The sequence below is a fragment of the Thermobia domestica genome, chromosome 5 (assembly GCF_964235325.1).
Source record: "Thermobia domestica chromosome 5, izTheDome1.hap1.1, whole genome shotgun sequence".
Lineage (NCBI taxonomy): Eukaryota > Metazoa > Arthropoda > Insecta > Zygentoma > Lepismatidae > Thermobia > Thermobia domestica.
In genome coordinates this window covers 303,704,898-303,732,620 of record NC_137458.1, presented here as the reverse complement: position 1 = coordinate 303,732,620, position 27,723 = coordinate 303,704,898, and the positions used below count along the sequence as shown (strand labels likewise).

The window sequence follows — 27,723 nt, the reverse complement described above, 5'->3', positions numbered from 1 at the left end:
AGTATTTTCAATTGTTTCTTTCAATTAAGGAAAATACATGTTCATAAGCTGCTTGATAAACGTAAATATTCGAATTTTTTTTTTTTTTTTTTTTGGATCATTCACTGGTATATTGAAGAAAATGACTGATAGATTGTAACTTCACAGCACATGTTTTCTAAGTTCAGAAAAATTTTGTTATTTTTATTGCGTGAGAAATTCAAGAGCAACATGGGAATTTCTGCCTCTCGAAATGGGGTTTTATAACGTTTCCGGTTGGCATCACTGATTACCATTAATAACTCAATGTCACCGGAAGTGGCGCTTACCATTGTCTTCCGCCGAGCCGCTCAATTCTAAAAACGTGCTTGATATGTCGCGAGTGCCTGAAGTACAAGGTTTGCGGTAGGATTTTGCACTAGACCAACGAAAATATTTACGTTTAAAAGTTAAAAATACATATGTAACTGATCAACAGGGCCGGCTCTACCATATGTAAAACACGTGTATTTGCACGGGGCGGCAAAATCTGTCATAACTATGTTATTTAAAATAAATATTTCTCTTTGGAAACAGATTTCATGGTAATAGTAAATGAACTTACTAAGCTGGCCTTCTATTTGAATACTACATTTATAAAAACATGTTTAGGTCGCATTAGTTTAAGGTCACATGGACAGTGCTAAAGCAAATGGACAAAAAAATCCCAGCATGAATTGCTTGATTGTTGTCAAATATAAGAACTCAATTCTCGAACAGTAGCGAACACCTGTTCCATTTAGTTAGTTATTACAGTTTTGATATGAAAACTAGTCTTGTCTTTGTCACAAACAAGTAATAAAAATAAAAGAGCTAACATTGATACAAATTGATATATTGAGATTGAGGCTCAATATTGAATTCTATAAAAAGGATTACCATCTTTCCTCTGCAGATGTATTTGCTTTATCTTTAACTAATAATGAATTATTATTTAAAGAAAAAATAGACACAACGAAATTGTATTTGTAGTGTTCAGGCCTTTCTGAGTGCGAGTGCATTTTCCCTCCCCTTCGTTGTTCATGATGGGGTAACATACTTAAAATCGTTTCTTTTAAGATTTGTTCTTTCTGCAGAAGAGGGAGGGGCGGCAAATAATGCCATTGCATGGGGTGACAAATTGCCTAGGGGCCCTGCTGATCAAAAATTCTGTTTGTATACATGAAAGAAAGAGGTAAGGGAGATTACATGAAGTAAATTCTATTCTCTGCAAAGTTTGTGTTGGATTGTGTTGTGTGATATGTATGACCACTGAGAATTAGTGTAGTAAGCATTCGTGTGTGTGTGTGTGTGTTCAGTTGAGTTGATTTTGATTTTAACGTCCCGTTCATCAGCGAGGCTATATGAGACGTGGACCTACTGATTAACGTGGAATCCGAACCACATGAGCTCTCGCCGAGAATCGAACCCGGGTCTCCCTATGTGTGTGTTTGCTCTTACAAATGATTTTAAAATGTAAAGTAAAGTAGAATTCTATTGTGTTTATAATCAAATCTCATAAGAAATTGAGAGGTAGAAAGCATCATACGTTGTTTTCCAGTCGCTGAAGTGATCCTTATGAGTAGTTTTTTTGTTTGTTTGTTTTTTAAGGCATAGTTTACGGGAAAAGAACAATTTAATCGTCATGTGTAGTTTTCAAAATATAAATTTTGTAAATCTAATCAAGAATCGCGTTTCTCAAACTGATACAACTGAATCCAACTTTTACATAACTAAATTCTTATGCGCAATTTTCGAGAACAAAACAATTTAATCCTCATGCGTGGTTTAAGAAAAAATGCATTTTTGTAAATTGAAAATCATGCAGCACAAGAACCATGACACTGAAGCTGATACTTCTGTCAAACTTGTGTTCAATTCTCACGCATAGTTTTTGACAACAAAACAATTTAATCCTCATGTGCAAGGGCGGCTTTAGGATTGTAATTTTGGGTAGGCCCACTCCATCGCTTATGGATATATATACACATTTGATTGATTAATGACAGTAGGAAATTACTTTTACTGTAGTGGTTGATGTTATTTGTTAAATAATTATCTACCATTCATACAAACAGTGGAAAATATATTTGCTCTTTATTGTATCTTTAGCATTTATATGTTTTTCAAACATTTTGGGTAGGGCCGTGAGTACCCGGCCTACCTGCTAAAACTTCCATTGCTTATGTGTACTTTTCCAAAATGAATTCGTTAAATCTAAAATTGTTGAATTACGTCATTAAAACTGATTTATTTATTTATTTATTTTTACAAATTCTCAGGTCTCAAGCAAGAAAATCTCATGAGTAGCTTTTGAATTTGTGCTATGTCGTTTTATATGTGTTATATTATTATTCTAAGAAACAACACACCCATTCTTAACAATCACACATACATACTATTTTTAAATAAAATTATCTTAAAAAGTAAAATTTGACTTTACAATTTTTCTTTATTTCGAGGTAACTCTGAATACAACCTTAAACTATATTCCCGAGTGGTCCCGCATAGCGTAGTCCATAACGCTCTCGCCTTTGTTGCGAGCAGTCCCCGGTTCGATTCTAGGTGGAGATACTTGGTCGAGAATGTATAAAAGCTTTTAAAAACCGTCCATCCTGAGTGCAATTTTCTTCATTCACATAAGGGAAATGCTGGGGTAGTACCTAACAAAATGGTCCCAGGCTGCTTCCTTCCTTCGCCATTCATTTATTCCTTCCCAATTTCCCGGGTACTGTGATCGTCGAAGAAGTATAATATTCAAATTCAAATTTTAATCTATTGCTGGATAAGGACATTATTCGTCCACTGCTGAAAAGAAAAATTTCCCACTAGGAATCAAACCAGGATATTTCAGTGCTAAACACCTTTAACTATGAGAAAGATCAAAAGTTCTTCTGCCCTACTAATACTACAGGATTCCTACTGGTCAGGGAAATCAGGAAAGTCAGGGAAAACTCGGGGAAAATGCAGGTCAGGGAAACTCAGGGAAAAAACTGGAAATCAGGGAAATTTTATGAAATATATTTTTTCTAACATTAATTGTACACCAATTTCAGCTTAGTTAACCATTAATGATCACAGTATAGAACGTTGCTCAGATTTTTATGGTTGGTAAGTGGAATGTACGTATGAGCAATTGATTATCATTTGTCTCTATGGAATAAATGTTCTCATATATAACCGTTATTTAGTCCTTATTCACCGTTATTTAGTCCTTACTTATATATCAATGTCATCCGACAGCTGTCATTATAGTCAGGGAAATAGATTTCTCCAGCTCAGTAGGAAGCCTGTACTATGCCTATATGAAATGTAGACCTGAAGCTTAATGTAATATGTAGCTGCCACCGGAATTCTAATCCAGGGTCTCCCGTCACAAGGTGATCCAAGATAACCTAGGGCTCTTTATGAAACTTTCTACTAAAATATGACCTTCACCTCTGTCATCTTAAATCATTTACACTCCTTGATACATTAGGAAGGACTTTAACGAAAGGAAAAAGCATAATATGATACTATGTACTAATCATAATTTTTTGTCAATACGGCCAACTATAGTATCCCTGCGACCACAAGTCAAGAGACATATGTGGTTTTCCCAGCCCTTTAAGCCGAAGAGTGAGAGGTGAGGTAATATTCAGAGACATGACTCCCAAGAAAGAACCATGGATTGTATGTACACTGATACAGTGATGCCAAAATGAAACGTCACAAAATTACATCTAAGAGGCGGAATTCCCATTTTGCTCTAGAATTTCCCACGCTATACTAACTTAAAAAAATTCAAAACTTATAAAAAAAATATGAAAAGTGAAACAATTGTATCTCACTCACTGTAGCAATCATGTCAAAGGAACGACAAATACACTGCATTTTCCTAGTGGTTACGGAAAACAAGACTTGGTGAAAGGGTTATTAAACAGTTTTTAAATTAGAAGGAATCAGTTTCAACTGAGATATATAATTTATTATAACAAATAATTCAACGGACAACATATAAATATAACAACTAACAAACCGATTCCTTTGTGAAATTGCTCCGCAATCACAGTTTAATGTCGGAAGGCGAAATTTAGCTTCTATATAACAACTCATTCAAGTTCCAATAATTTCGATTCAATTTAGAGGTTACGTTTTGTTCAAAAATTACTTCGAAATATTTATCAAATCTAACGTTACTAATTACATGCACTTTAAATCTAATAGGAGTCGGGGCCATTCCCAAGTGGGTGACCAATACTCACCTTAATGTTATCCAGAAATAAAAAAAATAATAAAAAAAGGGTTTTTAAATTTAGAATGTGTGAATATTAATCACTCACTCGCAATGCTCCCGGTTCCTTATACAAACCACTAATACACTTCTTTTAACTTCTCATCTTCACGACACAATTTCGAAACAATTTCACTGCCAAACAATTTTGCATGTTAACTAAGGAAATTACCTTGTCTTACTACAAGGTTCGATAGGTCAATTTCTCAAACGAAAGTTCGTAGGTGGCAGCACTATAACTATAGCCACAATGTTCATTAATGTTTCCATCTCTGATAGAATTCACAATCTCATTACTTTTTTTTTTCATTTTGCTTCATATTAATCTCCTCCCCCTCTGGGAAGTTTTTACTGCTTAACGATGGTTTTACGAAATGAAAAAAAATTAGTTCACTGAGGAAGTCAAATCACTGCATGCAGAAATAAGGATAGTTCGACTCACCAAGAGTAGTACAACAACTTCCAGATATTACTATGATTACCCAATTCCGGACGTCCTATCTCAAGTCCCAGAAGTAGATGATCACAACAAGATGAGATCTTCTTCCTTATTCACAACAGAATGACTGGCAGAACCCATAAGATGAGAAGAGTGGAAAACATAATGCGCCTTAGTGTTGACAAAATTGCCTTTTCTCGACCAGGCAGTAGATTCAGGGTAATCAGATTTCTCCGACGAAAACACAAACATAGTGGATCCACATAATTCTGTACCTGCAGAATTGTAAAAATACACAACAGTAAATTTCTTACAAAAACATTACATAAACTACACACAATATATATATTTATATACAATTTCTATTATCTTGGAAATGAACAGGTTTTCTCTTTTCTTCCTTTTATAGTTTAGTCATTATTCGTACCATTATTATTGTTAATATTTATAACACTGTTTACATTTCTTGGAGGCAAGTACCTCTTTATAAATTGAACATGCCGTTTTAACTTTACATCAGGATTACTAACTAACTCAACCCAAACAGGAGTGGGTGTTACATAGTTTAAAATCTTGAAAGGACCAGAATATTTAGTATCAAACTTGGCATAATATTTCTTATCCAAGGATGACTAACATTTTCTTTACAAGAACTAATTCACCAACAGGCAAATTACTAGGTACATGTTTTTTATTATAAGCTAGTTGTCTCCGTTTCCAAGCTTTCTCGATGTTATCTACTATGGTATCACTAATTTCTTCTTTATTTTGTGATTTCTCTATTATACCTAAATCTAAAATCCAGTTAACATCTAATGGATTGAATATTTTTCTACCAAGATAAAGCACACTCGCACTTTTCTGAGTTTCACTATTCTCAGTAATGTTCAAAGTATATTGAATTTGATAAAGCTAGTTAGCCCATTTCGTATGATTCTTATGAATATATGCTCGGAGTATCCCTTTAATTGTCTTATTCATACGCTCTGTCCTGTTCGAAGACATTGAGTAAGGTGAAGTACAGATATTCTTAATACCTAAGCTAAACAAATATTGTTTGAAGTACTCACTAGAGAAGTATGAAACGTTATCATGTAGAAGCGAAAATGGATATCCGTAAGTAAGGAAAATCTTAGTTAACTTAGAACAAATTAACTTCGAATTCAAAGATCTTAATGGCTCTATTATTACAAATCGACTATAACTATCTGTCAAAACCATAATATATTTAAATCCATTACTAGTAGACAAAGCTCCCATACAATCTAAATGTAATACATTATTTGGGTATCGAGGCTCCTTTGAATAATAGGTACCATAAGGTTTCCGATTAAGTTCGTGGCTCTCCTGACAAATTTTACATCGTCTCACAAAATATCTAATTTCAGCATACATTTTATCCCATGTAAACCTAGAGGCTACTTTAGATATCGTTTTCTGGATTCCACCGTGACATCCCCCCCTGATTACTGCACGTAAACCACCACATTTTTTACCATTAGTTCTTTTTAATAATACACCTTCTTTTAATATGTAAGGGTCCTTATTTTCTTTTCTTTCTAATGCTAATATTATCTCCTTTAACTGAGGATCTTCTCTTTGATGTTCAGCCAGTGGATTATTAAAGATAGAGTGACTCCAGAAATTTACAAAAGAAAGATGGACCTTCTGTTCATTAATCGTATTAATTTCTACTATTTCACTGTTGGGTGGAGTAAAATCTACATAATTATACATACGGCTAATATAATCGGCAAGATGGTTTTTGAGAGAGCGCAGGTGAATTATATCGAAAGAGTACTTACTAATTTTCTCAATTAAAGAACCATACTTCTTTTGTCTCTTATGATTTCTTAAAATCCACAATAGACTAGCATTATCAGTATAAATCGTGAATTTCTTTTGTAAATAAATATCAAACTTATCTAAAGCATAAACTAAACTTTTCATTTCAAGATCAAAAATACTCTTAGACCAATCACTAGTTGAAAGCCATCTTAGAAAAGAAATATACAGGACGAAGACGCCCTTCCTCATCATACTGACTTAAGGTAGCGCTATAGGCACGACTGCTACTATCTATATGTATTACAAAAGGACTAGAGAAGTCTGGAACTTTCAATACAATATGATTAATAATTGCCTCTTTTATTTGATCTAATATCTCATCTTCTTCTTTTCCCCAGCGAAACGGTATTTTGTTTGACTTTAAGGCATGCAAAGGACCCATTAATTCACCATAATCTTTCACAAATTTTAAATAATATGACAAGAAACCATACTCAACGCTCGACGATTCTTAGGTCTAGGTAGATTTTTAATTACCTGAACTCGGTCTTCATCGATTATCGTATATCCTCCTGAAAATATATATCCTAAAAATTTTATTTTATTTTTACATAGTTTAGTTTTTCTTTTAGAAATTGTTATACCCCATTGTCGAAGTCTCTGCAAAACTAGCTCTAATATTTCTTTATGCTTTTCGATAGAATCAGTATGAATAATAATATCATCACAAAATATATCTAAATAGTCTCCTAAAAGATCCCTAAAGATTTTATTCATGATACTAGAAAGAATAAACGGTGAATTTATGAAACCCATCGGCATTTTCAAATATCTTAACAACCTAGTTGGTGTAGCAAAAGTAGTATATTGCCTAGAGTTTTCATCTAACATTAATTGATGAAAGGCTCCCTTAGCATCGAGGACACTGTAAATCCTATGTTTACCTGTATTGGCAATAGTAGCTTCAGCATTAGGAGCTGGAAAACCAGTAACAAATACTTTAGAATTAATATTAAAATAATTTACTACGAGCCGCTTGGTTCCATCTCGGTTATTTACAAGGAAACAAGGAGAGATATAGGCAGAACTGGAAACTTCCTCAATTACCTTTTTCTTAATTAATTCATCCAAGTATTCGTCTAACTCACGCAATTTATGACGTGGCATCGGATAAGGTTGAGCTATACTCGGACTCGAATCATTCATTTTAATTTCATAAACAGTCTTTAACAGTTCCTAGTTCTTCATTAATAACGTCCTTATATTTGTCAAACTCATTCCCGACATATGGTATTAAATCGTCAGAAAAAATATTTTCATGAAGGTTTACTGTACCTGTATTTTCTTCCTCTGGATAAATATCATGGATGGTAGGATTGGAAATTGGGATCCAGCTGGAACATCTTGATACTGATCACCTCCCATAGCACCATGATTCTGAATTACAGTGGAAGATTGTTGCCTTGTCCCCGGATCCTGTTGTTGGGCCTTGGACTCCTCCTTACAAAAATTCCGCTTGGCTCTTCTGCGCTGGGTATGGAAGCACTGCTGGCCTGACCTGCCGCTGTTCAGAGGATCAGCTGATCCAAGTTGACAAGTGGATGACGGCTGCTTATCATCATGTCCGAACCTTTTCCACGTTCGCTGACTAGGTCTGGGTTTCCCCGCTCCCCCTGCGTCAAGGTTGTGTGGCGACACAGAGTTTTCAGGACCAGACCTAAAACGAAAAATTTGAGGGCACAGACCACTGGATTTACAACTAGTTTGTTTCCATTCAGATAGTTTTACGGTTAAATTAATATACGTCAAGTTCAACTCTCGATTTCGAATATTTATATTAACGTTATATTTTTGTAAGAAATCAAGTCCCAGTAACAGTTTTAAAGATGGATGTCGAACTACCGAAAACCCGTTAATAAACTTAACTCCATTTATGAAATATATTAGTTCCACTTGTTTAGAGATTTTAATAAATTCAGAATTCATAACAGAGAGGGTAAAGTTCACTGCTCTAGTTTTTGGACAGCACCTTTGTTCAATCCTATCCAGCACCTGTTCTTCAACTAAAGACAAACTACTTCCAGAGTCGATAATACAGGGATATAGTTCTCGACACACTGATATCGGCATTTGTAATAAGGAGGGAGGTTGTTCCTCACTAACATAGTATGTTTTCTCTCCACGAATATTTCTTTTATTATAAGGACACACGTTTCAAAAATGATTATTAAGACCACATAAATTACATTTACTTAAATTATTCCTCTGCCTATTCCTCTCACTAACATAACCAAGGGGCTTTACATTCTGGTTTTGCTTTCGTGTAATAAATTTATAATCCAACCGGTAACGCCGATTCATCTCACAGCTTTCTGCAAAGGCAACTGATTCCTTCTCAGTATGGGGAACCTGAGTAATTAACATTAGATCACGTATTTCAGGTGGTACAAGGTTAGCGATAGTTTTAATTAATTCATCGTCCGACATTTTCATATCAAAAATGAATAATACGCTTAACTTTTCTTTAATAAAATCTACCAGAGATTCCTCTACTTGCATTATTCTATACAACGTTATTTTCAAAAATTCTATTTTAACTAGCGGAGTAACAAATCTTTCAAGAAACGCTACTATAATTCTTTCCCAGTCAGTAGTGACATTTAACAACTGCTGCATTTCTTCGAATGCTGGGCCTGTACATTTACTTAAGGAGGCTACTAACAAGGCTTCTATACAAGTATCTATTTGGGCTTGTAACAAGGCTTCTATCAAATTTTAATAGAAATTTGCATACTTCAAAGCCATTACTTCCATCAATTTCAGGTAACTTACTAACTTGTTGTTCTATAGCTTTATACATATTATCATCCAGAAGCTTATCAAAATTACATTTTATAGCTGGTCTAACAGCTGGCTTTGACACGCGATGTGGAGGAATAACAACACCTGCAAACTCAAGCAAGGAATCCTCATCGTTTGCTCGCCCGCGTCTGCAAGCATTCACGCCTTCCCCCTCGCCAAGATCAACTAATAGAGAATTACCTTTGCCATTCTCAACTGTTGAAAAACATTCAAGAAGGTGTTGAGACATTTTTTCTCTCAGGTTTAAATCCAAAAGCTAGAATTTCTAATACTAAACCGAAATACCTTCTCGCTATTTTCACTTATTATTATTATTACTCTTCCAAATAATGACCTTCCATTCATTCGTATTTTCTCGCTCAGGTTCAATTCCAAAATAATAAATATACCCTTCTTTCTAGCCCAAGTCTTAATATTTCCGGTAGTAAGACTAGGTAACTAAATATAATATGCAGCAATCATGTCAAAGGAACGACAAATACACTGCATTTTCCGAGTGGTTACGGAAAACAAGACTTGGTGAAAGGGTTATTAAACAGTTTTTAAAGTAGAAGGAATCAGTTTCAACTGAGATATATAATTTATTATAACAAATAATTCAACGGACAACATATAAATATAACAACTAACAAACCGATTCCTTTGTGAAATTGCTCCGCAATCACAGTTTAATGTCGGAAGGCGAAATTTAGCTTCTATATAACAACTCATTCAAGTTCCAATAATTTCGATTCAATTTAGAGATTACGTTTTGTTCAAAAATTACTTCGAAATATTTATCAAATCTAACGTTACTAATTACATGCACTTTAAATCTAATAGGAGTCGGGGCCATTCCCAAGTGGGTGACCAATACTCACCTTAATGTTATCCAGAAATAAAAATAATAATAAAAAAAGGGTTTTTAAATTTAGAATGTGTGAATATTAATCACTCACTCGCAATGCTCCCGGTTCCTTATACAAACCACTAATACACTTCTTTTAACTTCTCATCTTCACGACACAATTTCGAAACAATTTCACTGCCAAACAATTTTGCATGTTAACTAAGGAAATTACCTTGTCTTACTACAAGGTTCGATAGGTCAATTTCTCAAACGAAAGTTCGTAGGTGGGGGCGGCACTATAACTATAGCCACAATGTTCTCTGATAGAATTCACAATCTCATTACTTTTTTCTTCATTTTGCTTCATCACTTTCTTCAATACACGAATTAATTGGCCTTAAATTCTTATCTAATTTTATCAAATAGTTTATTAATCAGTATCTTCCTTAGCTGAAAGAAATTATTGAAAATATTGGCAAAAACAATTACATTTTGTTGTCAGAACTTCATATTTCAATCATGTTTTCGTGTTGTAGTCATTTACAGAACGTAACGAAATTAAACAAGTTTCATTCTAGAGTCAGTATGTGTTGAATATTTTGGAAGTTGGTTGTTTCTTGTTTGGTACTTTTTTCTTCTTTCTTTTTATTTATTTATTATTTTTAATATCACAGTACAATTTACGTTTCTTGGCACTTATTTCTTGAGATTCGCAAGCCATTTCGTAAATCAATTTCATATTAGTATATTTTACAGTAACAAAGTTTGTCAATTGGAGCTCATTTCACACCTATTGAAGACTCATTAGTCTATTTCTAGCCGATTAAGAATTTTTGTTGGCGTTGATGAAGTAAATATATTAAAAATCCAATATATCCTACCAGTTCTACGAAAATTCCCTTTATCCTTATTTGAGAAATAAATGTAACCCCCCCCACAAAACGGGATTTTTCCCACCGGTTGGCATCACTGCATTCATATAATCATATAATGTAACAAAGCTTCATCAAAGAACATAAAATAGATCCAAAACTTCTGAATTTTATTTTTTTATTTTTATTTATTTATTTATTACATTTTTCAACCATGGAAAACTAGATGGAGCACCCAAAGTTACACGAGTGCATATGCCAGTCCTCTACTACCCTACCAAAGTTTTGGTCGTGGTAGTTTCCAAAATTTAAGGATAGTCTTATGCACCCCTCCCAAAATTTGACCACGGTGGCTTAGTGGTAGAGCGTTCACCTGTGGTGCCTGGGGTCCTTGGTTCGATCCCAGCTCACGTCAAGTGAGCTTTGTGCTGGACAAACACCGTGTATGTGGGTTTTTCTCGGGGTTCTCTTGTGCTCTCCCACTTTCTTCATTCCACCATTTCATTCATTTCTTATTATCACCGTCTCCTTTAGCCTAGCCAGCATAAGGATGGGACCTAAAACTTACATATTTCATTTCATGTTGATTTATCGAAATTTGAGGGAAGATCCAACGTACTTACCCCCAAAATTTAGAGACAATGGTCGTATATAACCCTGAACTATGTCCCCCGCGTCAGAGACTACGTATCCTAAATCAAGAACCTAGTGGTATAAAATCGGGCCAAAACTCACCAATACAACTGTTTATTATTAATTTTATATTTGCTGACAATATTCAGTTTTATAGCCAATGTCATATATTTAGTTTATTTCAGAATTGATGTTTAATAAATTACAATAACAATAATTTTCTCTTAATAAGCAGAAAGTCCTACAGCTCTGTCTAGGAATGGAGAATTTTAGCAACTATAAAATGTAAAACAACTCAAAGGCAGAAATGAAAATGGAAGAAGAGAATCAAGATATACCATCTCAATGGGAGGAAGAACAGCAAGAAGAGCCAGCTCCCAGTGAGGAAGAGAAGAAACATGCGCCGTCTTGCGCGAAAAGACTCCGTATGATAATGTGGAAGAATTGGATGGTTCGGAAACGACACTATTGTGTTGCTTTCACTGAGCTACTGCTTCCCATTCTCATAACTTCAGCAGCGATATCTAACAAATGGGTACAAGAAGATTTTCAATTCGAGCGCAGAAGACGAGATGTGATGTTGGATCACAATTGTACAAAGTCTCGGTTTGGCACTGTTGGTCATCTTGTTAAGAGAAATACCAAAAACATTATCTATGGTTAGTTCAGTTATTTATATATTAAGTATTACAATATGTACTAAACATTTTTGTTCACATTTAAAAAAAGACACACACAAGTATTTGGTTAAGAAAAAGTAATGCCAACTCTGCTGTAATTCTTACCTGGCTTTGTTAGTAGACTTAATACAAGTGCAATGCTTCAAATTAATTTCACGCCGTGTCTATTGCCCTCTGCCACACTTATGGAAGGTGTCCTACATACGTCCATCTTTGTCAATATTTCGCAGGGATCTTACTATGACGCCGATGATAATGCTTCATGCAATTTGGTTCTTTCATCTTAGCGAATATATTGTAATCGCACAAACTCATATCCGGTGAATACGGCAGATGTTTGACCTCCTCGTATCGGCAGTTACGCAGGAAATCTTTGACTACTTCCAACAGCCAATTACACAGAAGAACTTTTACTACCTTCTATCAGAAGTTATATAGGTAATCTTTGACCATTTTCTATTGGTAATTACACACAAAATCTTTGACTACCTCCTACTGGCAGTTACACAGGAAATATTTGACTATCTGCCACTGACAGGTACACAGAAGAACTCTGACTGCCTTTCATCGTCAGTTACACAGGAGATCTTTGACTACCGCTCATCGGCAGTTACAGAAGAGATCTCGCACAGTGTTATGCAAACTGACAGGCGCCGTTGACGGTAAATGACGTCGTTGTTTGCTCAAGGGTAGATAAATGTAATATTAAAAGAAATTGCAGTAGTAGATTTCAACGTGTGGCGGTATTTTGGTTACTCCACACTGGATGCACTCCGCTACTTTACTATTAAAATGTAGGCAGGTGGGAGAGTGATAGTATAGTGCTTTTGTACCGGTACTTATTTTGACTTTAGTGGTTAGGAACTATACCGTCATAATAGCCTAGGAAAAAACACTAATACGCCTTGCACTGTTGTTTACCCTGCGGGTCCCCCAGCTACACCCTGCTCGAATCCATCATGCGATAGTACCGTCTTTATTGCATGTCGGACCCGCGCACAGATATACCTAGAGGCACCCACAAAGTTCACCTGTCACAACTATCACTTCCAACCTACTAAACCCAGAATTCGGGGACCAGAATGTGCTTGAGTAACCCAGTGTAAGGGCATAATATTAAGCTGTATTTACAACGTTGACTCTACGTATTAAAGTACACGTATGAACGATGCTTAGAGTTACTTACTTACTTAAAGTGTTTTGTTTTTATGCATACAGGAAATAAAAAAAACACAAAGATATCATGCATAACTAGAAATTTATATGTATGTTTCAATTAAACATCACTAAACACTTACGACAATTATTATTATTTTAATCGTATGATGTTATATTTAATTGAGGCCGTTAAGAACAACGCGCGGTTTCCGTTCGCGTAAATTTCTTTTTAGAGGGAAAAACCATTTCAACAACCACTTATCTGAACTAAAAAGTTTTAGTCCATCCTCTTCTCATAAGGTTACACTGTTCCAGTGCTTTGCTTCTATTTATGACATATCTTTTTTGTTACAATTTAAAGTTATCAATAACTTTCTTAATCACAAATTAAATAAATCGAAGCATTAAGTCATTCTTGCACTTATAGTTTGACGTCTTCGTGTAGAATGAATGTACTGTTGCCAGTGCATTCTCACAAAGGTGCTCCCAGCCACCAACACCACGCAATGGATAACGTAATAGTTAAAAATAGCCATGAAGCACTGTGGTTAAGAATGCAGAGGGAGTACATTTTATAACCATATTTGTAGAAGCGAAAGGATTTTCTGCGTCGCAAAGACGCACACATACATATACTCTTTTGTCTATTTGCGAAGAGAAATTTCTCAGAGCTGCCTTTGTACGAGGTTTACTTAGAAAGTTAATTTTTTTTAACTAACAATAAATGAGTTATATTTTTAATGTTATAAAAGACCGTTTGTTGTATACCGTGACATGCATAATAATGCAGGACTACCTTACGTATGTATGCCACAATAAAGAACTACTTCACACCTTAACACATTGTCTCTGGATGAGGATATTTATTTATTTATTTATTTATTTATTTATTTATTTATTTATTGGATTGCTGTTTCAAGCGTGGCAAGCTTTCATGGCGATTCGTTCAAGGAGGCTGTCACCTTCCCTTCGTAGCGGTAAATGTCCTGTTCAGTTGCATAGTCCTGTTGATGTTACGGAGAATCCACTGCACTAATTTTTTCCAGAACTGATGAATGTTAAGGTAGTTATAGAGCACAGAAGTAAAGAGCACTTTGTCTCATTTTTGTGCCCCTAGATCTCTCCTCTAGGACCAGGATCCACACGTACCTAGGACCACTCCTCTTCATTTTTGCAATAAGTGCGTTGGTTTACCTCTTGAAATATCGAGGGGTTCATAGGACCACTTCGTAAATTTTGGAAATGTCAAAAATTAAAGGTGGTAATATTTCTCTAGAACTATGATATCACTGTAAGTTTAGGTGGTCCTGTTTCTGCTCTTCTATGGTTCAAAAATTGTCGAAAATATAAATGTAATCAATAGTTGCCATGTGGTCACAAAGTTATCGGGATTTGTCTTCATTAGTCTCCTAAGATATAATTTTCCTAATCCAGTGGTGCCCACCCCGCCTCATGTCCATGACGCACCCCCTCAATTGTCTATCCGTAGGTGTTCTTCCATGAAAAAAAATCTTTTCGATTAATTTTTACACCCCCTCAAACATATTTATATAGATTTTTAACCCCCCAAATATTTCAATGACGCAGTTTGCGTCATATCCCCCCTTTGTGGGCACCCCTGCAGTAGTAGGCCCCGACGTATGTCCAGCCGAGTCAGCAAAAATTTTCTCGATTCTGATTGGCTGAGAGAGGTCACGTGACGTTAGGCCCCGCCCACGCGGGAAATTCAAATTTTCAGGTCACGTGGTATGACGTCATGAGTCACCCCGCGGGGAAATCCCTCATTCTCTTTTATGACATGGATTTTTGAAATTTGTTCCCTTTTACGGGTAAGATGAGTACTTTGATACCTCATTCTGATTGGTTGACAGCTGTCACGTGATCTTAGACCCTGGGATATTTGAAAATTCGTTCCCTTTTACGGGTAAGATGAATGCTTTGGTACCACGATGCTGATTGGTTGATACCTTAAAGATACCTTTTTGGTACCTTAAAGTTCCCATGGAGGGTTCAGCCTCCTCTTAAATAACCTTTTTGGTATCATGATATTGTACTGAAGTTTACCTTAAATATTATCCTTGTCTTTGACAGATAAGATGATTACCAGCGGGAGGGGGGGGGGAATCCTTGTCGCTTGTAGATTTCTTATAACACATTGTTGTGAGTTTAAGCGATTTTTTTTTAAACGCTCAGTAAGCGCTTCATTAATGGAAACAGTGTTGCCAGATTTTTTCTTACCTAAACTGCTCCGATTCTTTTCGAAACGGTTCCGGCAGAGTGCAAGAAATTTTAAACTAAAATTTTTTTCGAACTAAAGAAATTTTGTAACTAAAAATTTTCGAACCAAAAAAAATTGAAACAAAAACTTTTCGAACTAAAAATTTTGAAACAAAAATTTCAAAAAAAATTTCGAACTAAAAAATTTAAACACAAATTTTTCGAACAAAATAATTTTAAACTAAAAACTTTCGAAATAAATTTTCAAATCAAAAAATTTTCGAACTAAAAATTTTGAAACAAAAAAGTTTTAAACAAAAAATTTTCGAACTAAAAATTTCAAAAAAATTTCGAACTAAAAAAAATTGAAACAAAATTTTGTCGAAGTAAAACATTTTTTAAAAACAAAAGTTTCGAACTAAAGATGTAAATCACATCTAAAAAATTTTCAAATCAAACTTTTTATCGAACTAAACTTTTAAAATTTTCGAACTAGAAATTTAAACCAAGTTTAAGAAAAAATCCTAAGAAATGTTTTTTCAGGAATCGAACTCAGGTCTTTCAAACCAAAGATGTGTATGCTAACCGCTTAAATGAATTCGGTTTTAATCGATCTTGGTGGGTTTCGAACCATGATCCTTGAAAAGAATACACTTATACTTTAAGAAAAATAAATTGGCAGTGTAACGTGGATTAAGATAAAATGCTGATAGACTTTTTTGTGTGTTCGCACATGTGATTTAAATGCAAGCGTCAGCCGATGTTGTATCGTATTACTTTTGTTTTACTACGAACGTGTCAGCATGATTCATGAAACAACATTTGAATATTTTCAAATCAATTTTTTGAACTAATTAAAAAACCAAATTTTGGACACTAAAAATTCTTTAATTAATTTTTCGAACAAAATCATGTAAACCAAATCTTGGATATATTTTTCACCTTAAATTTTCAAGATTACCATGATTTGAAAACAAGTGTTCAGGGTTTCAAGGAATAATAAAACATATTTTTTTTTCAACTTGTTGTATTTTAACGAAAGGTATGTGCTCTTCTTATACAATTTTATTAACATAATAAATGCAGGATCTAATTAATGAATATTTTGGATGCGTCATCATCTTCGAATCTTGTAGACGTATCCTGTAAAGAAAAAGAAGAAACAATGGATTACTTTATGAATTTCTTTTTTTTGAAACAATAAAAACGAGTCAATATTGATAAGAGAGAAATAAAACTTACTCGTAAATGATGGATCTGTTTAGGCTCATCTTCCTCCTCGGGTACGAGATGACACCATTTCATCCACTGATGGTTGTGTTGGTGGTTTATGAACTCTTCTGGGTACTGCATTTTTCTAGGTGTTGCTCCTTTATGGTCAAGGTTCCTCCTTCGGTACGAGATGACTGCATTTTCTTCCACTGATGGTGTTGTTGATGGTTTATGAACTCTTGTGGGTACTTCATTTTTCTTCTTGGTGTTACTGCTTTGTGGTTAAGGAAGGGAAAGAAGAAAAGGAAAAGGAAAAAGGAAATGGCGGCCTTATTGGGTATTTACAGTTTTTTCTTCTTCATCTTCTTTTTCCAGTTCCATCTTCTGTTTTTTAACGTACCCGTACGGAACCGTATCATAAGAATTGAATTCTTTAAATCGACGTTTTGTGTACTGGATACTGTACATTTTTTCTTCTTTGCGTGTGACGATGGTATGGTCTTTAGTCCTGCATATCTTATGTGGGATAGTGATGGTGACTTGTCCACGGCATTGATTTGTAATCATTTCTTTTAGCGTATTGAAATTTAATTGTTGTCCTGCATTGTAGTTTAATGTAAATCCTCTAATTTTGCATATGTAGCTGGTGACGTTGGTATCCGGATTGTATATTTCTAGGCTGTAATTTTTTGGTCCTCCACTGACAAATGTTTTGATGTACGCTCGTTGGCCGTAAGACTCCATCTCATTCGATAAGCATCCCAAGTACGTAGAAGGTTCAATGGTTGGCTCCCCGGGCTTCTCCGTAAATATTACAGAATCCGTGTCGAAATATAAAACACGTTCCTGCAACATTTCCAGGTACTTGTACAGTTCCAGACGTGCCTGACATGTTGTAAATGCACCTAACACGACATTGGTGTTTCGGTTTTGAACAGGCACATGTTCATTGTACTCCCAGAACGCATACAACATCGTATCATTGATGGGTACAATTTGATGGAGTTTAATGTCGGGGGAAGTGAGTTTTTCATAAAATTCTTCCGGCCGGTCAATAATTGTGGTCTGGCTAAAGTTTGATCTTTGGCAAAGCTTTCCCCATAATGAGTTCAAACAAAGCTTAGATAAACTTCTTCGTGCAGGATTATTTTCAATTTTGGACGGATCCAATGCAATACCTTCACGCTCCAGGACGGTTTGTATGAATTTTGATTTGTCTTCTTCGGTCACACAGGAACTAGGCCAGCCAGACGCTTCCATTTTTGATTTCAAAAACGTATTGATGTATTCCGTGAACAAGCCACCTGTTTTCGTGATGGGATCATATTGTTCAATGTCATAATCCCAAATTTCAAAAATTTCCACTGGTTGATATCCTAATTCTATTGCTTTCTGGATTTCATATGATACCCATGTTCCAGTGAGGCATCGCTCCTGATCGTTGTGCGTACACGTTGCTGTAGGTTCTGGGTTCATTTCTTCGGCACACGCAGCACACAGTGGAAAGAGTAGTTTCTTGTTACATCGGTAAGGCAGGAGACCATGATAAAGATGGCGACTTGGTAATATCGACATTTTGATTAGACCATTGACTTTATTTATTGGTGGTATATTTTCATCACCCTGTAGATAAATTCGTGGATGGCCTACAGGGTATTTAGCACACTTATTTATGTAAGGATAAAGCGAGACAATATCGAAATATTTTATTACTTCCCCCGCTTTTTCGTCGACTTGGTGGTATAATTTCACGCAATTGGTCCTTCCTCCAAAAAAGCTATCTCTTGGATTTAATGGTTTGCGGTTCATGTACGGGTGATTCTTCAGATACGTCGCCATTGCAGGATTTTGTTTTAAGAACTGATTAAATTCGCACTCCCACATTTCATGTACAATGTACCCCAATTCACGCAGTCTTGCATTTTTGCGTTGCGTTCGTTCATAACGGAATTCCATGGTGTCTTCTGGATTGCTGTAGATGGGCTGATTACGGCCTGTAGTAAAACATACTTTACACCCGTGATAAAAGCAGCCGGCATGCTCGTAGACGTGCTCCTCTAACGTCTCAGGATCTTGGTAGTAGCCATCAACATGGAATCCCGCAATAAACACTTCTTTTTGTCGGGCCGCATGTAAGATTTGTTTTTCTTCGGTTTTTTCAATGTAGGCCAGCCATTGCATTGCAGCGATCGATTGGGTACTTCTCCATCGATAGCCATGTGCCGGTAGAATTCCAATGGTGTTGGGTTTAAGGAAATTCCGGCGGAATACTAAATTGGAAGCACTGGCAATCGTGATCGTCTCCAAGAAGGGATTCACTTTGGTTTCTGTTTCAAATGACGTCATAAACGAAACGCATGCTTGTCGCAGTACATTGACATCTTGAATACAATACTTGAGAATTTCTTTCTGAAAATCAAACGTGTCATTACGATGATCGTTGTACCACTGCATGAACTTGTTTCTGTCTTCGACGGCCATTTCATTTGCACCATAATACTTCGTTTCTGGAAGTGGTCCAATATACGATTGATTCTCCTTGGTGTTGAAGAAATGCGGGAAGTAGCCTTTGGTTGTGGGTAAATTGAACGCTTTTGACAATTTACTTAATGCCATAGGTAGGAAGTTCAACGAGTCAATGAACATCAGATTATTCAACGTTAAACTCAGTATCTTGGTTCCATTTAATATGACGTCAGGTCTCCATTGGCATTGTTCTACCATGGTCTTTAGGATAAAATGTCCATCGTATCCCTTTGTGTTGTGAGCGACACAGAAAATCCTATTTATATTGGGACGACGTTCCCGCAAGTACTGGAGAAAATTATAAACTGGATCCTCTCCTTGGAAAATATGTTGGCGCTGACCACACGTACTGCAAGACTGCTGGATATTATTGTTTTCAACACATGCATAACATACTTGTTGTGCAACCAATAAATTTGGAATGTGTACATACGTATTATCGCCAATATTCGTGTCCTGCATAGATTCTATATCATAAAATATCAACAAGGCTTTCTTTGCGTGCATGAGTGAAGGAACACCAGGTTTCAAACATTGTCGATCAGGAAGCATAAAACATTGATGTGATCCCGGAACAATCTTCTTACAAACATTGCAAAAGATCTCATTGCAATCATGCATGCGTTCTCCACTTCGCACAAAAGAATAAACTCTGTAGCATTTAGTACATTGCTGCACCATTTTGCATACAGGTTCCCCTTGATGATATACAATATTACGATGATTATTAAAACATTGTTCGCCATAAAATTGACGATTGCAGTCTTTGCACAGCACTAGCGTTTGGTTCTTGTCGCATAGAGGTCTCTGTAAGCATTTGGAGCACGTTACAGGACAATTTTTCACATGTTCATTGCGTTTACTATACTTTTTATGGCACGCTTCACAGTAGAAATTGGTTGCAAAACAAGCAGTTAAAGATTGGATGATGTCAAAATGGCCAGCCAAACAAATCAAATTTATGGGAGTGCGATTTTCATCATTGGGCCCCTCGTACATGATGTCATGGCCTGTGAAACTAGTATACACTGTAATTTTATATTCTTTAAGGTATGCCTGGAATTGTCGTATTTCATTTACACTGGCACCATGATCCAAATTCACTCCTGCATTTGCACATAACGCATTAACTTCATCGTCCACAACACATTTCGATTGATGTTGATACTGCTTATGTCGTTTCACATCTACATTCTTGTATTTTTTCAGGCCAATAGCAATAACAAGGGAGTACGCCAGGCACCTCGAATCTTGATTTTGTACACGTACAATCCCTCGTTTGCTACGTAACAATTCTTCATTTTGAAGTACTCCTTGCCGCAAACCGCCATAGCCACGTGGAATATCCACACGATGGAAATGAACGGTAAATGGCTCGTGCAGGAGAAATGCATTGTTACTTTGTAACACTCTTTCGAACGAGGCCCACATCGTTTCCAGTGTCAAGTTTCGTGCTTGACGAAAACTCACCCAAAATGGCTTATTGGTATTGCGTGGTGATATTACCGATAAACCAACCATCGCCTCATCGTCGACATTGGCTAACAAATGGTCCAGCATTGCTTGGAAACTGTTGTGTACATACTGTATGATATCGGTTCCTACGGGCGGTGCGTTGAATTGAATTTCGAGCATTCTGCCTTCAATGTTAAATCGTCTATAATGACGCGTGATTTCATTGCGAACAATAAAACCCGATTCGGCCATTGTTAGAAAAGGAGATAACAAACAAACAGGTACGGTAAAACAAATATGTAATGTGGGGAAAAAAGGAATTGTGCAGCGTGAATTTACTACAAAAGAAAAGAAGAAAGAAAAATCTTAATCACCTGATAACATTCATGATAAATTCTTAACTAAGCAATTCATGTAAAGGTCCTGAGTTTGATTCCCTAGCGGTGACGTTTAGAATCTCATTATGAAAGCACGTGTACTAGAAATCAAAGTTTTTTTTAAATAATTATGTTACTGAAATGAGTGTCTTATTGTCGTCAAACTCGAGATCTTTACATCAGCATATAACTGACCTATCATTCTATAGTGATAAAAAGAATGCATGAATGAATGTTTCATCAGTGCTGAGATGTGACAAAGTACGCGTCAGCATTTTTTTTCCACTCACAACGACCTTTAAATGATGCGTTTGCAAGTTGAAGAGATTCATCAAACATTAGCGTAACACATACGTAATTGTCGAAACAAAATCTGTATAGCGTATTTTTTTTTTATTGTGACTAAGCGGTTAGCGTACATGGTTCGGACGTGGAAGGTCCTGGTTCAAGCCTCGGTGGGTTTGCTTTTCCACGTCGGGGCATGTCAAGCCTATTCTGTAATTTAATATTCTCACGCGTTATCATACATTCTTTTCAAAACTAAGCTAAATGGTTGACGTGCACCTCATAATACATAAACGTACATAAATCGTCTATAATGACGAGTGATTTCATTGCGAACAGTAAAACCGATTGGACCATGATTAAAAAATGAAAACAAACAAACAGGTACGGTAAAACAAATATGTAATGGGAAAAAAGGAATTGAGCAGCGTGAATTTGAGTTGATTTTTTTTGATTTTTTAGTTTAGCGTCCCTTTCAGCAGCGAGGCTATATGAGACGTGGACCTACTGATTAACGTGGAATCCGAACCCCATGAGCTCCCCACCGGGAATCGAACCCTGGTCTCCCACGCCAAAGGCGCGTATGCTAACCGCTTAGTTCGGGAAATCATAACATTCATGATAAATAATTAACTAAGCAATTCATGTAAAGGTCCTGAGTTTGATTCCTGGCGGTGACGTTCAGAATCTCATTATGAAAGCACATGTACTAGAAATCAAAGTTTTTTTAAATAATTATGTTACTGAAATGAGTGTTTTATTGTCGTCAAACTCGAGAGCATTACATCAGCATGTAACTGACCTACGATTCTATAGTGATAAAAAGAATGCATGAAATGAATAAATGTTTCAACAGTACTGAGATGTTAGAAAGTACGCGTCAGCATTTTTTTTCTACTCACAACGACCTTTAAATGATGCGTTTGCAAGTTGAAGAGATTCACCGAACATTAACGTTACACATACGTAATTGTCAAAACAAAATCTGTATAGCGTAAAAACTTTTAACCACATATTCATACACTCGTGGCTAAGCGGTTAGCGTACATGCTTCGGATATGGAAGTCCCTGGTTCAAGCCTCGGTGGGTTTGCTTTCCCACATCGGATCGCTGTCAAGCCTTTTCTGAAATTTAATATTCTCATGCGTTATCATACATTCTTTTCAAAACTAAGCTAAATGATTGACGTACACACCTCTGGCCCATGTTCAATCTCGGGCGGTTGCTCGAATATCACGTTAAGCTGAAGGGGGGGGACGCTAATGGTTTCAAAGGGTATCGAACCATATTATTCTCAGACATAGTTTCTGAAATTTTGTAATGTATTCTTTTCAAAACTAAGCGCACACATTTTTCTGGCCATGGTTCAATTCCCGACGGGTGCTCGCTGAAGGGACGCTAAACCATATCATTTATCGTGCTTACTTCTAATGTGTGGGGGTTCCTGATTCGTACTCCCACTTTCCCATTCCACTAATTTCTTCATAGTCTAAATATTTCGTACTAAAAGTAAAACAGTGTATTCGTGATCCACCCCACAAATATGAAATAAAAATGATTTTGGAATCTTGGGTGACTCACTGAACTTACCTCAAATTCAATGAACAAAAAGTCGGTGCAATGAAGCTTCTTAAATGAAGACACTTTTCAAGAACAGATCTTCTTCACACGATAGTTGAGAGCGATGTAGGATTTGAAAAATGAAATTTAGATTTTTATTTAGGTCGTTGTGAAAACGACGTCACCGTCAGCCAATCAGAAACGGGGAAATTTATAAAATGACATCACAACGAACCAATCAAAACGCTCGCTGCTTTTCGTCATGAATCACGAACCAAAACGATGTGTAACAATCGATCGTGACGTCATTCAAGTTTCTCAATAGTTACAACATCTAGTATCGCAATTCCGATGCCAATTCCTTCTGCCAGGATCATGTCACTACTTGTCGTAACTGTGACGACATTTCATTTTCCTCATATTCCATACGAGAATGTCAATGTTTGCTTTTTTCCATGAATCATGCTGACACGTTCGTAGTAAAACAAAACGTAATGCGATCCGCTGACGTTTGCATTTTTTCAATCATATGTGCTTCTATGTCGTCACACAAAGAAGTCTATCATCATTTTATTTTAATCCACGTTACACTGTCAGATTTATTTTCTTAAAGTATATGTGTATCCTTTTCAAGAACCATGGTTCGAAACCCCCCAAGCACGATTAAAAAACCGAATTCATTCATAGCTAAGCGGTTAGGATTCACATCTTTGGTTTGAAAGACCTGAGTTCGATTCCTGGAGAAACATTTCTTAGGATTTTTCTAAAACTTGTTTCAATTTCTAGTTCGAAAATTTTAAAAGTTTAGTTCGATAAAAAGTTTGATTTGAGAAGCGTTACACTGTCAGATTTATTTTCTTAAAGTATATGTGTATCCTTTTCAAGGACCATGGTTCGAAACCCACCAAGATCGATTAAAACCGAATTCATTTAAGCGGTTAGCATACACATCTTTGGTTTGAAAGACCTGAGATCGATTCCTGAAAAAAACATTTCTTAGGATTTTTTCTTAAACTTGGTTTAAATTTCTAGTTCGAAAATTTTAAAAGTTTAGTTCGATAAAAAGTTTGATTTGAAAATTTTTAGATGTGATTTACATCTTTAGTTCGAAACTTTTGTTTTTAAAAATGTTTTAGTTCGACAAAATTTTGTTTCAATTTTTTTTTTAGTTCGAAATTTTTTTTGGGTTCGAAAATTTTTTGTTTGAAACTTTTTTGTTTCAAAATTTTTTTTGGGTTCGAAAATTTTTTGTTTGAAACTTTTTTGTTTCAAAATTTTTTGTTTGAAAATTTTTGTTTAAAATTTTTTTTAGTTTTGAAATTTTTTTAGTTCGAAAAATTTTTTAGTTTAAAATTTCTTGTACTCTGCGGAACCGTTTCGAAAAGAATCGGAGCAGTTTAGGTAAGAAAAATCTGGCAACACTGTTTCCATTAATGAAGCGCTTACTGAGCAATAAATCGCTTAAACTCACAACAATGTGTTATAAGAAATCTACAAGCGACACCCCTCTTTCACCATTGTTACTTCCAGAGACATAGGCAACTAATTCAAGGACATGATCTCCATCAAGGTAAGAATCATCTTATCTGTCAAAAAGAACGATAATATTTAATGTAAACTTCAGTACAATATCATGATACCAAAAAGGGTTATTTAAGGAGGAGGTTGAACCCTCCATGGGAACTTTAAGGATAACCATAAAAAAGGGACAAAATTCTAAAATCCAGGTCTAGGATGGATCGCCGTCATATCGCTCTGTATTTCCCTCATGGACTGGTGGGGGGGGGGGTCTAAGATCATGTGACCTCTGTCGGCAAATCAGAATCGAGGTACCAAAACACTCATCTTACTCGTAAAAAGGGAACGAATTTCAAAAGTCACAGGGCTTAAGATCACGTGACCTCTATCAACCAATCAAATTCAAGGTACCAAACCACTCATCTTACCCATAAAAGGGAACGAATTTTAAAAAATCCCTGGGCCTAAGATCACGTGACCTCTGTCAGCCAATCATAAACACTCATCTTACCCGTAAAAGGGAACGAATTTCAAATATCGCAGGGTCTAAAATCACGTGACAGCTATCAACCAATCAGAAACACACATTTTACCCGTAAAAGGGAACAAATTAGTGAGGGATTTCCCCGCAGGGTGACTCATGACGTCATACCACGTGACCTGGAAAATTTGAATTTCCCGCGTGGGCGGGGCCTAACGTCACGTGACCTCTCTCAGCCAATCAGAATCGAGAAATTTTTGCTGACTCGGCTGGACATACGTCGGGGCCTACTACTCCTGCCTCTTCACATAAATGGATACAGGGCTAATTTCCCTCTTTCATAATACAGCAGTTTCTTAGTGCATTCGTCTTAAATTTTGGGAGGTGTAATAAATGGCCCACCCTTAAATGTGGGAGTTATCAAAAACTAAATACTGGTAATTGTTCTGCAGGACTTCGATATATAATACTTGTAAATTTGGATAACACCATGACTAAAAACTGCTTTCGATTGATATAGGCCTATATTCGATTACCATAGAATGTTTGCCAATATTTATTTCTGAAATTCTTAAATTTAAGGGATGGGTCAATGTATCTCCAAAATTTAAGAAAGTGCTTCAATGTACACATGCATTATTTAAAAGAATGGGTCCCTGAATTCATCTATATAACTATGTAAAGTAATAAAGCCTTATAAACGGAGATAAAATTGTTCTGAAATTCGATTTTTTGTACATTTTCTTTTTACATTTGTTTATTTTTATATACTTCTGGTCGTTCCTTTTATCTATGGCCTTAAACTCGTTATGAATAGAGGATAACGTCCCTTGGCGGGTACACTATCCGAGAAATGGACAAGGACGGAAGCGACACGGGTCCTCAATGTTGGATACCACCTCGGGATTCGCCTGGTGTAAATGAGGAAAACCTTATTCAGGATGGTTTGCCTGAAAAAAATTGTTACATTTTTCGACGGATGTGTCTCCACCGGGAATCGAAGTCGGGACCAATCGTATCAAAAGAGAGAGTCGGCGTCGTAGAAGGGAACGATTTGAACCAACCAACTTACAGAGGTATATATCATAGATCTATTCTACCATACCAAATTTTTAGTTTTAGCAATTTCTAAAATTTAAGAAGTGGTCTTATACACCCCTCGAGAAATTTGAGGAGATGGGTGAGGTATCCGGTGTCAAGATTTAGAGAGCATGGGTCCTATAGGTACCCCTAACTCAAAGAGCACGGAAGTGAGATAACATAGCCCCATTACTCCTACGGGCTTTGTGACATACGCTTATTTCTGTGGCTAACTTGCACAGTCCTGGCAATCCACGTCTAGCAGGGAAGAAAGAAACTGAATTGTGTGATTGTCAGTTTGATTCATTCTGAACTGGCTCCCAGACTTTCCTATACACTTTCCCCCAGAATGCCACTGTTCGATATGACAGAACTTCGTTGCAATACGATTCACGCAGTCATATGAACTATCTTCACGCGCCACTTCAAATTTGATCAACGTAAGCTTTTCCTCTTTCGTAAATATTTCATTAGGGTTCTTGAAACTATTACTGTACTTCACGACACTTCGGTGTTTGACTGAACAAGGTATAATTTTTCCCACTCGTTATACTGTCCTCTCTGATCTTCAGTTATCACCAGGCGGGCTCTACCATAGGTGCAACACGTGGTGTAAAGTTTCGAGGGTCGGCAAAATGTCATAACTATATCAATTAAAATAAATATTTCTTGTTAGAAACAGACTTCATAATGATGGTAGTTAAATTTACTAAGCTGCCCTTCTATTTGAATTCAACATTCATAAATCATGTTTAGGTCATATTAGCTTAAGGTCACATGGGCAGTGCTAAAACAAATCGTTAAACAAATCCCAGCATGAATTGCTTGACTGTTCTCAAATACAAGAACTCAATTCTCGAACAGTAGCGAATACCTGTTCCTAGTGTGCGAATTAGATAATCTATATTGGGGGGGGATAAAATTAGGGCCACAGGACGTAAAGTCTGAAGGTACAATACTTCAAAATGAGACAATAATGTCTTACCCCCCCACACACACATAAATATGACATCTTTAATAAGTAAGAGATTTATTTGTTCAATAATCTACTGACAATAACTATGTATGTATATATTGTCTGACATGCACAGACCACACCTAATCTTTCTTAACGTGTTTAAATGTACTCACTGTTGTGCCCATAGATCTCTAAGGTTCATTTACTTAATAATTCGGCCCAAGCGATAGCTATGATCACAAGCATATGTTAATTTTTCTACTCATATTGAGATCTTCCATTTCGCGTTATTACACACAACTTAAAAAAAAAAACTACTTCAGTATTATGAAAACCACTAAAATTATCAGTTAAATCGGATTTACTTTTAAAAAAAAATCTAGGTATTAGTCTATCACATGAGAAAAGGATTGTTGTTGGTCCCGATTTCTGGCATCAAAGTCAAATTGAAGGCCAAATATTTTTAAAATCTCAATTCAAATTTCGAGCTTGCGCTTTTACTCCCCGCTAAAGCTGCGATTTT

General features: G+C 36.0%; 2 protein-coding genes across 2 annotated transcripts in view; one reads left to right on the top strand and one right to left on the bottom strand.

Annotated features, from left to right (window-relative positions):
• Positions 1 to 11,939: 11,939 nt before the first annotated feature.
• Positions 11,940 to 27,723, top strand: part of LOC145685615 (phospholipid-transporting ATPase ABCA3-like) — a 57,166-nt gene continuing 41,382 nt past the window's right edge. The window contains exon 1 of the mRNA XM_081758005.1: positions 11,940 to 12,352. Within this exon, the coding sequence (XP_081614131.1) occupies positions 12,001 to 12,352 (352 nt within the window). The 5' untranslated portion in view covers positions 11,940 to 12,000. The remainder of the gene's footprint in view (positions 12,353 to 27,723) is intronic.
• LOC145684929 (uncharacterized) lies at positions 16,737 to 19,197 on the bottom strand. Its single transcript, XM_081757284.1, has 2 exons — positions 16,991 to 19,197; positions 16,737 to 16,891 (listed from the first exon to the last, which is right to left on the bottom strand). Exon 1 carries the CDS (start codon positions 19,139 to 19,141, stop codon positions 17,291 to 17,293), a length of 1,851 nt encoding a protein of 616 aa, XP_081613410.1. The 5' UTR covers positions 19,142 to 19,197; the 3' UTR covers positions 16,737 to 16,891; positions 16,991 to 17,290.